Below are 14,945 nucleotides of genomic sequence, written 5' to 3'. Positions count from 1 at the left end.
AGTGGTCTCAGTGCTGTACAGGAACAAGATTAACTGTGCAAACAGGGCTATTTATATCCACCTTCCCTTGACTACTTTTGCAGCCCATTTTGGCACATTTGCTCTTGTCCACCCGTTTGCATTGCATATTGTAATACAAAAAATGTTTTGTTTTGTTTTTGTTAGTGCATACTTGTTTTTTATTTCCAATGTGTTGCAGTTTGTGGTGGGTGAGGATGGATCATGGGGATTACTGTATGAGCAGGCCACTGCTGAGGGACCTCCCATAGCCACTCTGTTGGATCACATACTCAAGTTCTGGTACTGTCAAGACTTAGATCTTAGATAAGTCTTTTAATATAATGCACGCTGTCGTTTAAAAGTTTGGGGTCACTTAGGAAATTCCATTCCACTCCATTATAGACAGAATACCAGCTGAAATCAGTTGCATTGTTTTTTTTTTTTTTTTTTTTTTAATCAGGGCAGCAGTAGTCAGATGAATAAACAGAATGTGCCTTGGGAACATTGGATGAATGGTTGCTGATAATGGCCATCTGTATACTTATGTGGATATTGCATTAAAGATCAACCATTTCTTTCTACAACAGTCATTTACAACATTAACGATGAAGACAAGGGCATTTCTAAGTGATTCCAAACTTTTGATCTGTAGTGTATAGTATATGACATACAGTATATTCATGGATATCAGGTCTCTTTGCACAGGTGTATTAATCAAGCACTGTGCATTGATAATCAAGGTGCTTGATTTTATACTCCTGTGGAAAGGGACCTGATGAAACCCATGAATACATTATATCCTAAGAACTCAATCTTATGATAATCTTATGTTATGGGCCTATTGATTATTATATTACACTTACCAGACACTGAAGTGAATTACTAACAGACATTAGAGTGTAACAACATGAGTCTAATAAGCTATTGCATTGCTGTGATGGGACTAAATGTAAAATATTAACTTTTACTTTTTTCTTCCTCTCTCTCTCTCTCTCTCTCTCTCTCTCTCTCTCTCTCTCTCTTTCCCTCTCCCTCTCTCTCTCTCTCCCTCTCTCTCTCCCTCTCTTTCCCTCTCTCCCCCCCTCTCTCCCTCTCTCTCTCTCCCTCTCTCTCCCTCTCTCTCTCTCTCTCTCTCCCTCTCTCCCTCTCTCCCTCTCTCTCTCTCTCTTTCTTTCTCTCTCTCTCTCTCTCTCTCTCTATCTATGTATCTATTTATCCCTTTCTCTCTCAGTAAAAAGGCAGATAAGAAGAGAGCTCCATTGATTCCTCTTCCTATGCCAAAGAAGCTTTATTTCTACATTGATCCTGAGATCAAGTGGGACATTGAGATGGCCAAACAGAATCTAGACATGTAAGTCACATTCCCATTTTAAACCAGTTATTACTTAGAGCAGATCAGGGCTACTTGACCAAAGTGTAACATATGTTTAATTTACATTTACATGTATTCATCTTAGCAGATACTTCTATCCAAAGCGGACATTATTTGTCAGTTACACTACGAGGGCTATTGTCCCCAGAGTAACTTGGGGTTCATAGTGCCTTCATGCAGCTCGGAACCTCGGAGGACCCGCCTTTAAAAAGTCCCGACCTCCGAAAAAAGTGTGTTCATGAGATTAGTTCGGAAAATAAATACAGGAAACACATAAATACGTTATTAGAACTGCTTACTATGGTTGAGCAAGAAGGAAAATGTCTTGGGCAAGTGTTTCTATCTGTGTTGTTTATTTAGTGACAAACTGCCTATTCGTAATGACAGTGAAATTCACCTCTTGTGTTGTTGCAAGGGAGGCCGTTGTGGTTGGAGAATATGATAGTGACGTCAAGTCGGACACCTCGGGGCACAAAACTTCCGCACGAGTCTCCGAGCAAAAAATCCAACCCGACCTAGCGTTCATGTCATTTTTCCGCTATCGGAGGTCCGAATTTCCGAAGATCCGATGTGGCATAAAGGCACTATAAGTGCCTTGCTTGATTGATGGGAATTGTACCAACAACCTTTTCAGGATAGTGAGTGCTAGCCAAGCTCCTTCAATACCATGCTACCGCCGCCCCAAGGTATACCGAGTTGAGAGAGTCAGATAACTTTGGGCAAACTTTTCATATGAAAAAAACCCCCAAAACAAACATGAAAAAAACATGTTTAACCTTAGTCTACTGCTGGTATGAATGGTATATCAGTCTCAATGACCAAACAAATAGCCAGACATGAGAAATGAGTCTCAGTCATTGACATCATGGTGGCTTTAAAAGAATTCCTTGACTTGTTTATCGTACTGAAAGAAAGAGTCTAGATTACATTTGCAGAGTACACACAAAAGCTTGGCTTCAGGTGTAAAGTCAAATAGCGCAGAGCTACAAGGGACGTGGTTGCGTGCTGATATGGTTCTAGGTGACCACATAGCACACACATAAGTTTATCCACCTCTTTTGTGGTTAATCAGTTCCAAAAAATAACTCTCCATCTCTCAACATTAAGCAACTACAGGAAAGGCGAGACCAGTTAAGATCTGGTTAGGATTAGGAACTTCTGTATTCTGCCTATGGCATTTTTAGCCTAAGTAAACTTTTAGATAACATTTATGAGATTCATTAAATACTCACACCGTCGTTGCTGATAGTGTTCTTAGTTCATTAGTTGAACCCTTCAGTTTATGCCAAGATGTTTTGCAGAGTAACTATTCTTGGGTGATTGGATACGCAAAGTGTACGTAATATAGAGAATATAAATGTGTTGAATTTGACCTTTTCTTACTAGCTATTGTTGCATTGTGATGTTAAAACAGGCACAACACTGTCATGAAACAGTTCCTTGTTATCCTTTCCTGATATCTCTCATTGCATTCTTCTTGCAGTCTGATCAATGACCTGGACGTCAATTGCTTTAATTTTCAAGACTTCGGTAAGGAGTTCGCTAAGCGACTAAACCTCAGTCCCAATTCCCTCATCCAGGTGGGTCTGCAACTAGCCTATCAGAGGTGAGCTCAGAGGTCACATGGAATCGTCTCCTCAGAACATTTCTGTATGGCATGTTACATGTGGCAAATACACAAGTCACAACACGTAAATAAAAACATTTTGGAGTTGTTTGGAAGGATTTTGAGCTATAGGCAAACTGGTGTAACTAGGTAATCCAGACAGGCAGGCTGGTAAGCTAGCCTAATCATTGATCCATGACCATGATCTTTGCCAGGGTTCATGGAGAGCCGTGCACTGCCTGTGACATTGCCTCGCTCAGGATGTTCAGGGCAGGACGCACAGACTATATCCGCTCCCCTACCAACCGGAGTCTTACATTTGTGATGGCCTTTGATGACCCCAATGTCTCGGTGAGGAACTTGTTGGTGGAAGCATTATCGCCTGTTTTGGAATTATTTTGAATATTTAAAGATAAACATTCCAAGTTTTTTTTATCTTTTTTGGATGCTAATGAACCAAAATTATCAAATAGATTGCCAAATTGTGCATTGCAAATCATATTAAGTTCTTCTAAGATCACTTTCACTGTGAGCCTCATTTCCTGGAACTCCGTGACTTCAGTGAGAACTGTTGGATGGATCCTTAAATGGATTTGATTTATCTATTTGTTTCACAGAGAGAAGCAAAAGTGGAGCTACTACGAGAGGCAGTGGCGGCTCACACACAACTCACTGAACAGGTAGCCTAACGAGGAACTGACAAACACAGCACAACTGTTGTATCTATTAAGCTTGTGTCTCCACGTTTTGAACTTATTTGTGAATTGCCATATGAGTGAGTCACGGGTTGTCTGGTCACATTGAATTGTCAATTGAATGTTTGTCAGTAATGTGTCTGTCAATAGTGGACTTTTGGCTTGCGGTTTCAAGAGACAAATGGTCATGTGGTCGATTTATTATTCAACACCTCCCAGAACCCCCGTGACTGGGACATTCCTCTGCCAAGTTGTTCCTCAATTGTCTGGTGGGAATGTTAATGTAATCCATGACATATGCCCAGAATATACCTATAAATAGGTTCACTTATCAGACTGTAACAGATGCCCTTTGTGAATGTCCCGTTACATGAAAACACGATGTATCCTCCTCACACAGTATATATTTGACATGTTTTATATCAGGCACTAGAAGGGCAGGGCATCGACCGCCACCTCCTGGGCCTAAAGCTTCAGGCCATCGAGGAAGGGCTGAGTGTGCCCAGCATGTTCATGGACACGGCCTATGGGCTAGCCACGCACTGGAAGCTACGCACAGGACAGGTATGAGTCAACCGTCTGGACTGCGTCAAACTCAGTCTGCTTTAAGTGGCTATTTCCAGTTGTCTGGATGAGGGGAATGTCTGAGCAGTGGTTTACAAAGAGGCTCGCCTGATTTAAACCAGGGTTCCTCCTGCTGTCCGTGATGTTCCTGAGCCAACAAAGAGGCGTCGCCATGACATGTTGTGTTTGTTGTGTCCTAAGCCATGTAAAAGCAAACTATTATGTTTTTCTGTCCATCATATATTATATACAGTAGATTAGAATATCCATATTGAGTGCAGAATTGTCAACATTACGAAAGAAAATCTAAGTCATATTCTGGTTAGCCTGCTGAGACTGCACTACACTATAGAGTAAGCAGAATGGACCAAAGATGACGGAACGGAAGTAGGGTTTCATGAATAAGGTGAAGAACACATATACTTTTATCTGTTACTTCAAGAGTACAGCTGGATTGAGAGTACACTTTCAGGAGCTCACATCAGACGTTGTTGCCATTGAGATGACGAAACACAACGATTACTTAAGCAATATAGCACGAGTGGGAGTGGGTTGTTGCTGGATATTCCCATGGGTGTTGTTCGGCCGTAGCCTCGAGGCGATTTAAACGTTTACATTATAATGGGAAATTAGCGCAAAAAAACAAGTGGTAGAATTGTTGTATAAAAGCAATATAGCACTTGTGATCGTGGGTTGTTGCTGGATATTCCCGAGTGGATTATCGTGGGATATTTCAACTCATGGAACGTCTCTCGGCCAATCAGAAACAAAGAAACAGCTTCATAGAACCCAATTGTTGTATAATACTACATAACCCACAGATCATAGTCTTAAAAATAGAGACCAAAGTCTAGACACAACACTGTTACCATAAATCCAGCCCTCGACTCACAATAACAAAAATCCCCTGTCAACTTCGATCAACATCTTGTGAAAGAGGCCATGAGTGGTCCTGTGACATTCTTCACATTGTAAAAGAGGCCTGCATTGCGCTCACACCCATCTTCACCTCTGTGGGCCGACAGTGCAGATCAGCATGAGCGCTTGTGTACTGCAGGCCATTATAAGAGATTCCTCACATGACTACAGTACAAGATCTTTGTCTTTCATTTGTTTCACAGTGTAAAGGCAGATCTTCGTTGAATGGCTTGTCAGATCATTCACACTCCTTTTTTTTTCTTAATCTCATTCCCTTTTTGGTTGTTAAACAAAGCCTTCTTCAGTGATGAAGCCTTATGAAGCTGTCGTGCAAAAAGCATCATTTTCACATTGCTGATAAAACCCTTTTGCCATGTTGTTTGATCTGTGGTGAAACTTGTCATCTCATGATGATGCATACAGCATAGCAATTGAATTATTAAGCACAATACATAGATAGATCATCTTTATTGTGTGTGTGTGTGTGTGTATGTAACGTGATATAATATAATGAAGACCAAACCGTTATGCACAATTAGATGTTGTGTAATAATGGAATACATAATAACTGTGTCCCTCAGTTTGCCTTGAGATGGGAGAAATACGGATTTCAATGTTGGACTTCCTGCTTTCAATGATGTAAAAATCATCATTTTACATCATTGAAAGCAGGAAGTCCTATTCATGGGTTTCATTGAAATCCGTATTTCTCCCATCTCAAGGCAAACTGAGGGAATGATGCACGACCATTCAAAAACATGACTGGTTTTCTAAAGATACAAAGCTTAATGCTAATCGGTGAAGTGTCCCTTTAAGTAGGCTAAATGGCAGTTCTCTCAATCCCAAAACATCTCATGTCCTTTGTTCCTGTTCTTTGTCGACTCCCTCATCAAGGTGCCCTCAAACACGGACAGTGTGATGTGTTTTGGGCCGCTGGTTCCCGATGGCTACGCGGTCTGCTACAACCCCCAGTCCGACCACATTCATTTCTCTGTCACAGCTTTTAACTGCTGTGAGGAGACCAACTCTGAGACACTGGCTGTGACCTTGGAGAGCACACTGCGCGACCTTCAGTTGCTGCTGGAACCCACTGCGTAAACACTCCACTGGATCTGTGGTTTATTCATTAATGTGTTTTTTTGATTTCCCAGAGTGTCAAATTACAACGTCTGGCTTCATTTGCCTTTGTTTGATGCATCCTAAAAAGCTTTTATGGGACTGTGAGGAGACTGATCATAGGAAAAAAAAAAAAAAAAGACAAGGCCGTCCGAGACACCATACTCTGCATAGCAGATGGAGAGACTAAGAGATAGCTACCTGGATGTCTTAGCTGCCATTTCCAGTGACCGTGTGGTTTGAAATGGTTTTTGCCAATTATGACTTTTGAAGTTTTCTGCCATTGTTTGTTCATGTTGCCAATATTGTGAACAACAGCTATGGGAGCCTTTCAAACAAGTTTGTTATTACCATGTGTGAGTGGATTACAGGAGAAATCTACCAACGGAATCCTTACTTTTTAAAAGGTGAAACTACCACTGCTCACAGGTGCATGGGTAATGAGTGATGTGTAATGGGGACCAAATGTTAAGATAGCGAATGCTCAGTGAATCTTTAGACCTGTGTATCCAGTATCCAGTATGTTTGCGGTTGAACTTCGGAAATTGTTCATGAATAATAATAATAATAATAATTAAAAAAAAGGATGACCTTTTTATCTCCGTTATAATGTATTTGAACATTTTTATCTTGTGATGTGTGCTGTAGGATTGAGTTGCCTGGGGGATATGTAGAAAACGAGAGCACATTTTTAGATTAGTCAAGGTTTTGGTTATAGGTATGGAATTTGGCAATTTGACGTTTTTGTCTAAAGTAACACACAAATCAGAAAAAACAAAACCGTTAAATTTAACAGTGAACCATTTAAAATGTTGGTCATACTACATTATTGCAATAATAAAAAACTAGGTAACTCCATATTCTCTGAATCATTTTCAACTAATCAACTAATATAATTATGATAATTACTTATGTCGTATAAATACAGTACACAATAGTTGATTTTAGTTTAAGGTCAGGTAATTCATCCGTTTATTCACCTATTTTTTTTGTAAAATCCATCAAACCAAGAAACCACAAGTTAACGAAACCGGAAATGACTTCACTGGCGGCGTGATCAAGAAACCGGAACAAACAGGTCGAATACAAATACAGACTGTACAGTCCTGATACAGAAACACGCCATGCCAGTGGAGTTGTTAGAAAGTGGTGATGAGTACAAACGTTAGTTAGCTAGTAAACAAAAAAACACATGCACATACAACCAGATTAGAGCCGTAAATGGTTGGGCGTTGACAAAAGGGATCCGTTAACATCTGCAATGTTTTATGGCTGTTTTTACGTTCAGTATTTTGCCTCAGGGAATAACAAGAGCTGCTAGATTGGTAGCTACAGCTGCCTACATATTTAACGTTTTGCCGCTTGTTTTTACTGCTCAGACGTTACTGTTGTTGTTAAAGGGATTGTGATCGGAACCGTGTCTGGCGAAAACGCAATGTCAGTGTTTTGCGCAAGAGTAACGTTGCATCACCAGAAGAAAAGCGGGGCGACCAGATTATTGTGGTCTCTCCTCGGAGCCTGTCTTCTCACCGCTGTTTTGGGGTACCGACCAGTGATCATTGTCCATGGACTATTCGATAGCTCTGGCGATTTTGTGAACTTGCAGAGATTTATCAATCAGGTGAGTTTAACTGAACTATAACGAATACCTCTAGAGAGAGAGCACATGCGACATTGTTGACTTGATGAACATGTCTTTGAGCAAAATTAGTGACTGTACGTTAAGGCACTTGTGGAATCCTGAATGGTCACACTTTGCTTAGTGCCTTGCAATCTGATATTGGTTAAATATTGATCCCTTTCTTAAGAAAATCTGATTTGGCGTTCATTTTATCATGCTTGCATTGAGCATTTGATTTTTAGAACAATGAGAATAATGTCAGCGCATCAGCCTCACAAGTCTTGTTTCATATACCAGTAGGTCTAGTGAAGCTTCTACCGTGGACTAAAATCATGAGAATTGCTAACGCGTAATCAACATGTGTTAAAATGGTAACAATCTGACTGTTTGCTGAGGCAGAGTCCAGACAGGCCATGTGTTCATATCTGTCGGAACATCATGTATCATAGGGGATTTCTGAGGGTGGGTCAACTGACTCAGCGCTTTCCAGTAAACAAACCAACAGTCTTAATGGCCACGTTGAAGATGATGTGAAATCCTATATCCTATAAGGCCTGTTGCAGTCTGATGTGATGACCCTCTGTGTTTAAAAAGCTGTGTCTGACTTGTTTAGATACAGATGTTACTTATTAACGTAGGCTACTGCTTAGGTAGCTGGGTTTGCGTGCGAGTTCTTCGCTCTGCACATGCGTAATGTGGGATGTTAAAGAGGACATCGGTGGAGAGACCACACGGAAAGTTTGACAGGGGTTTTTGTTTTTGCACATGCGAAGTTTTAATAACACCACAAAAATCATGTCTGACGGTGTAGCCAGGGACATTAAGGAGCTAGGATGATTCCAAGGACCCTGGGAGCCTCCATAAATGACCAGCAATTGAATATTCATTCATGGGCCCCCAAAATTCTAGCAGGAGCGACAATGAATGAAGCACACAATACACTAATTTTGAGAACATGGAGCTTCCGTAAAAAAAATATTTAAGATTACATCATATCTCCTTTTTTTTGGCTTTCCATTGCTAAGACCCTAACTTCAGTTTCCTTCCTTCCTTCCACCCAGTCTCACCCAGGCACAAATGTGTCAGTGATCGACCTGTTTGACAGAAGCGCCAGCCTACAGCCGCTATGGAAACAGGTGGAGGGGTTCAAGGAGGCAATCTATCCCATAATGCAAAATGCTGCTGACGGCGTCCATCTCATTTGTTACTCTCAAGGTGATTCCTCTGAATGTTTATGTATGTGTGCATGGTTGTCCTTATAGATAGGTACACACTTGACCCTGGCCAGCAATATGAATTCCATTGCTAAATTTGTTGTGTATTTTCTGCAAGATATGTTGTATTCAACGCAAAGCACAGAAAGTAAGTCTGCATTTTAAGCTAAGCATGAGTTAAATGTATAGAAAGATGTACGGTATGCAGAGGGAGGAAGAAAGGAAGAGGAGAGCACAACAATGGCCGCGTTTCCCAGATTCGTTAAGGACCTCTTAGCACTTAAGAGCTTCCTAATGAATCTGGGAAACCCGGTCTATGTGAGTGAGGGCAGTTGTGTAAACCGGAACGGTTGAAAGATTGGTTTTGTACTTTTGTCCATTAGACTAGATCTTAATGGAAGCCTCTTCGGGTAATGGTTGATTGATAAACATTACCTCTAGAATCCATTAGGGCCAACAAAATAACAGCATATAAATCATTAACGCCTTTACTAGAGTATAAGCCTATAGTCCTCCTTCAACCCAGTGAAACTGTTTTTATATGGAAGATAAACGAAATGTAGTGTAATTACTTAATTAGATTAATTTTGTAGTACTTTATGGTTATGCCACTAACTGACTTTAAAGGTGTAGTCCATAATAACGTTTAGCCACTCATTAAACCCCTCTTATTTTTTTCTCAGGCGGACTGGTGTGCAGAGGCATTCTGTCAACCCTCTCAGACCACAATGTCCACTCTTTCATTTCGCTGTCCTCACCTCAGGCTGGCCAATATGGAGGTACGTCTCAAATGCAGCACTCTTTGATGGCTAACCTCAGTTCCCCACAGCTCAAAGTGCACTTCTGTTTTTGGGCGCTGGTAGCGTAATGGCTAAGGAGCCAGTCTAGCCTGCATAGTTGTGGATTCAGTTCTCAGCTTCCACCGTTTTGTCCTTGAGGCACCCAACTGTTGCTCTGGGGACAATGTAATTCATTGTAATATGATTGACATGTGTAAGTCACTTTGGATTAAATGTGTCCTCTTAATGAATAAATGCAAGTAAATCCCCCTTGGGGATCAATAAAGTATCTATCTCTCAATCTATCTAAAAGTGCACTTCTTTTTTCCATCTCTCATAGCCATTTTGTGTATGGTTACTGCTATGCTTTCATTCACTGTGCCATTTTGTCTTTTTTCCAGACACGGATTACCTGAAGTACCTCTTCCCTTCCTTTGTCAAATCAAACCTGTTTCACTTCTGCTACACATCTGTAGGTCAAAGAATATCCATCTGCAATTTCTGGAATGGTGAGGAGTGTGGAAAACCGTTACGGATACAAGTGTGCAGGAAGGCTTTTGCTATTCAGTTATTCAGACTCAGGGTCATTAAAATAGAGAGTTTAAGCTGTCTACAACATGATCGTAACTACACCAATTATCGCCCCTTTCGTTTGAAAATGTTTTGTCGATGTTTTTCAATACCTCAAAATAACATTTGGTAAATGGACCATTTTTCAGTAGCCATAGGTGTGTAGATTTGAGCAAAATCTGGTGTGGCTTTTACCTCCTAAAATATCTGATTTTGTTTACCACGTTCAGAGTTTAGTGCTGCCCTGGTGGTTTGCCTATTTTACGCCCTTTCACACGTTACATCAACGCTTAGACTGAGAATTCTCATCGCAAATCAAACTTCCACTGGAGCTCAAAGCGGTTTTGTACACGCAGCCTTACGACACTGTTAACAGACGATCTTAACACATGACATGGGACAGTTCTATCCATTGCCACATTTCTGACCATATTGTTTTGATTTAACAAATGAAAGTCATTTTGCATAGACTGACACCATTATTATGTAATATCACTATAATAATAATGTATATCACTATACAGTCTTGATGGTTATGGTGAATGATTATGCATTGATCAGAAAATTTGTCTCATGGGTGTATATGGTTTTGTGTTTATTTGCAGATCCTCATCACAGAGATATGTATATCAACAGTAGTGACTACTTGGCAGTGCTGAACAGTGAGAGATCGAACCCCAATGCTACCCGTAAGTCGGTCACGTGTGTGTGTGTGTTAGCGTGTGTGTGTGTTTGCGTGGGTGTGGGTGTGTTATGGCAGCAGTGAAGTGATGCCATTATGATGATGATAACTGTGAGTCCCAAGTCTAGATATGTTGAGAACTATTAGACAGCCGATTGTAGCCATGTAGCCCGTGTGTAACAAACCTGTTGTTAGTGACCACATGTGGATTTATTAGTGTCTCAATCTCAACAGAGTGGAAAAACAACTTTCTTCGCATTAAGAAGCTCGTTTTGATTGGTGGGCCGGATGACGGAGTCATCACTCCGTGGGAGTCAAGGTGAGCCTACAGTATGCTTTCGTCTGTAATTTAATCCCGAGGGATTTCCCAAATCCCGTGATGCGTCTCTAAGAGTGTTTTATAGTCTGGTCTAACCTTTCTGCCGTACACCACTGACCTCATGTGTTTTCCCACAATGTCAATATGAAATGCATGCTTTGCTTTTATGACCTGACGTTAGTGTTGTTATGGCGTTGCTAAGTGTTTTATTGTCTCTTATCTCCCACAGTCAGTTTGGATTTTATGACGAAAACGAAACTGTTGTTGAAATGAAGAATCAGGAGGTATGTTTGTTAAATATGTTTATACTGTATAATGATGTCCCAGTGTGCAGTGTCTCATGTCCATGCCTGACACAGTTTTGCAAAGGACACACAGTCATTTGAGTCCTAATTAGTCGCTGTCCCTATATGAGGTTATTTTGCTCTTTGCTGAATAGCAATGAATGCCTGGTGATACAAAGACCAGACTTTATCCATTTACATTTTACATTGATTTATTTATAACATTAGAAACATTGATTAATAAGCATAACAAACATGTATTAAAAACATGTATTAATTTAGAAAGTGTCTTACATTGTGTTCCATCACTCCCTAACTTGTTGTAGTTTAATTTAAGAGTCACTTTTTAAAGAATGTTTCCTCTAGTGGAAATGTCCCATCGTCTATGAAGAGTGGCAGTTGACTACATTGGCTAGATATGACACATGTGCATTATGATAAACTTCGAAAACCATGTATTTCCACCTTTTGCTATTTCTTGGCCTTTCTTCAAAAACAAAGTCACTCCTACATCCTTTGTACAGTCACTGGCCCGAATACTTGTAGCCAATTGAACTGACCCCCTCCCTGTGCTGATCTGGCTTGCTCAGGTGTACCTGCGGGACACGTTTGGCCTGAAGACTCTGCAGGCTCGCGGGGACATGTTCCTGTGCGCCATGGCTGGTGTCCAACATGTCTTCTGGCACTCCAACCAAACAGTGTTCACTTCCTGCATGGAGAAGTGGCTGACCTAAGGTGCTCGTCTTCCGCTTGGGTACCACGAGGGTTAGACACACGGCCCGATCTGACCCAATATAACTCAACCCACTCACCCACCCAACCAACCAACCAACCACTCACTCTCACCCCTGTGCCTTTTCCTTCAGAGAGTGAGATGCACACAGTCAATGCAAGACGAGACTAGAAGACGTGGTATATTTTTCAGCAGAATTTCACATACAAATACAGTATATTTGAACCTTTTTTGTTTTGTTATGACAAACAACAACAACAAAAAAAACATATGTCCTCACCCTATGTGTGGAAAAGCTCTACAGTCTACACGTTCAGTCAACTTCACATTTCCTACTACAGTTTACTCTGTTCACGTACATCTTTTTTACCATTTGTAAATGTGTGCCTACAGTATGTGTGATCCATATAGAATATAGAAAGATCCATATAGAAAGACTTTGTCTATGAATCATTGTGCCTGAGAAGACTTTTGCTGTCCCAATGCAAGCATGGAGTCCAATTCGAGGTTTTACTTCATGCACAATCATGTCATGAATAGAGTTCTTTTTTTTTAATGATTTTATTTTGCTTTTGAAGCATGTTAGCTCATCTTGTTTGAGTGTAGACATGTGTGCAGTAGAAATCATGCCTTAAGTCTTTGTGTTTGTTCAGTCATCTGTTAGAGTTACATTTAAACCGAAAGTGCTGCACTGCTCCTGAGTACACATTTGGCTTCATACTCAAAGTCTTGGGGGTGGCACATACCTGTGCATGAAAATCTAGTGAACGTTTGATTATTCTATACCATTACTGCGATCAAGTCGCGTATGAAGACACCAGCCACTGGCAAACACACACTGACTTTTTGCCCAAAGAGTGCAACTTCTCACTGCTTGTGCCCCTGTGCCACCCCTAGTGTCCCACCCCTGAGAGACATTAAAGTGAAAAAGAGAATAGAACTGTAAGAAAGGGAAAGCGACAAACTCATTATAGGGAAAAGTGTTCTTAGGAATTCTAGGGCAATGCTCGATTGAGATTCATCTGTACCGTTGTCTTATGTGTCCTGTGCCGTGACATACCTCTCATTGAAACTAGTAGACACACACACCTCTTATGTGTCCTGTGCCGTGACATACCTCTCATTGAAACTAGTAGACACACACACCCCAGGCCAGGGCGCAAGATCCATTTTTATGTGGAGACGAGCCTGGCAGGAGTTGACAAGCTGTTTTATTATTTTATCTTTGTAATGCATTTCAATGTTGTGTGTGTGTGTGAGTGAATGTTAGAAAGAGAAAGGGAGAGAGAGAAAGGGAGAGAGAGAGGGGAAAAAGGGACTTGATGTATTGAAAGGGAAAAAAGTGAAGAAGTCTGTACTTGCGCAAAAGGATATGGAGTGAAAATATCAATTTGAAAGCTATCCTATAGGGTGGAAAGGAAAGAACCTTCTTGTGTAGATATTTTATTAATCATGGCAGTATTGTGTTTGTATTTAATTTATGTACTTGTACTATGTAATGCTTGTTTATTTCACTGCTTTTGAAAAAGAGGAAAGCAGTTTTAACTGACTTACAGGATTTGAAAAAAGGATTTTCAATGTAGCCTACTTTGATTGCATATCTTATCTTCCTCTACTGTTTTTACTGTTCTAATTTTATTATTGTTTTAAAGATCGGTGTAATTGGCCAGCGGTAGACATGCAGTGCAGGGCAGGTGCACCATCTGAACTTTGACTTTTATTTAAAAAAAAAAAAAGAAAAGACATTAAGTCATTGTTCTAGATTGGCCAAACAAACCCATCTCTTTTACTGTTGTTAGAGGTTATGTTAAATCTCCCTTTTCTTGTGTTTCTCCTTAATTTGGACAAATGATTCACAGACTGATGATTGTCCTAATTTTATTTTATTTTATTTATGTATTATTATGTCACTTAGAGCCTAGAGTGGTCCTGAAGGTCAGGTTTTTTTTTTCTCTGATCATAATGGTATGCTGCCAATAGTCTAAATGTGAGAGGAGGTTTGGAAAATGTTACAAAACTTTTTCTTTCTTTTTTTAAGTTTGTATCACTTGCTATACCAATGGCTATATATTTTCTAGCTTGGTTTTAGTTAATACACTCTTAGAGAATGTGGGATTGTCTGAAGCTAGTAGGGTCTCATTGCCCTCTGACCGTAGAACCCATAGATGCCAAGGAGAACTGTTAAGGACTCTATCCTTTTAATATTATTATCCAAATGGAAGAAGCATGTTTAATGTTTTACAAAATATTATGTCAACAGACGTCCTTCCATTTAAAGTTTGAAACCTTTGAAAGAAACCTATCCTTTTCCAGATTGTGTTTTTCTATTGAAAACATTTTACCAATGTGCTTTACAGTTTGTACTTGAAGATATCTATGTCCTAAACATGTGTTTGTATATTTTAAACGGAACAATTTTTGCCCTCAGAATGTTGTGAATGTCTGCTCTTCTAAATAAAATGGCAGTTTTAA

General features: G+C 40.2%; 2 protein-coding genes across 2 annotated transcripts in view; both read left to right on the top strand.

Annotated features, from left to right (window-relative positions):
* Positions 1-6,433, top strand: part of cratb (carnitine O-acetyltransferase b) — a 17,699-nt gene extending 11,266 nt beyond the window's left edge. The window contains exons 9-15 of the mRNA XM_062529793.1: positions 200-300; positions 1,232-1,351; positions 2,856-2,978; positions 3,194-3,329; positions 3,596-3,658; positions 4,100-4,237; positions 6,050-6,433. Of these exons, the coding sequence (XP_062385777.1) occupies positions 200-300; positions 1,232-1,351; positions 2,856-2,978; positions 3,194-3,329; positions 3,596-3,658; positions 4,100-4,237; positions 6,050-6,253 (885 nt within the window). The 3' untranslated portion in view covers positions 6,254-6,433. The remainder of the gene's footprint in view (positions 1-199; positions 301-1,231; positions 1,352-2,855; positions 2,979-3,193; positions 3,330-3,595; positions 3,659-4,099; positions 4,238-6,049) is intronic.
* Positions 6,434-7,375: 942 nt separating this feature from the next.
* On the top strand, positions 7,376-14,945 carry LOC134072909 (lysosomal thioesterase PPT2-A-like). The gene is made up of 8 exons (XM_062529792.1): positions 7,376-7,892; positions 8,954-9,107; positions 9,790-9,885; positions 10,287-10,394; positions 11,061-11,144; positions 11,372-11,456; positions 11,686-11,740; positions 12,331-14,945. Exons 1-8 carry the CDS (start codon positions 7,707-7,709, stop codon positions 12,472-12,474), a joined length of 912 nt encoding a protein of 303 aa, XP_062385776.1. The 5' UTR covers positions 7,376-7,706; the 3' UTR covers positions 12,475-14,945.

Source organism: Sardina pilchardus, chromosome 24, assembly GCF_963854185.1.
Source record: "Sardina pilchardus chromosome 24, fSarPil1.1, whole genome shotgun sequence".
NCBI classification, from domain to species: Eukaryota; Metazoa; Chordata; class Actinopteri; order Clupeiformes; family Clupeidae; genus Sardina; species Sardina pilchardus.
This window is presented reverse-complemented; position numbering and strand designations above follow the sequence as displayed.

What these genes read in the sequence shown, in the direction of transcription:
- LOC134072909 (XM_062529792.1), top strand. Translation starts at nt 7,707, where the DNA reads ATGTCAGTGTTTTGCGCAAGAGTAACGTTGCATCACCAGAAGAAAAGC. An exon ending in TGCAGAGATTTATCAATCAG is followed by an intron (nt 7,893 to 8,953) that starts GTGAGTTTAACT and finishes CCTTCCACCCAG; the next exon opens with TCTCACCCAGGCACAAATGT. An exon ending in TTGAAATGAAGAATCAGGAG is followed by an intron (nt 11,741 to 12,330) that starts GTATGTTTGTTA and finishes TGGCTTGCTCAG; the next exon opens with GTGTACCTGCGGGACACGTT.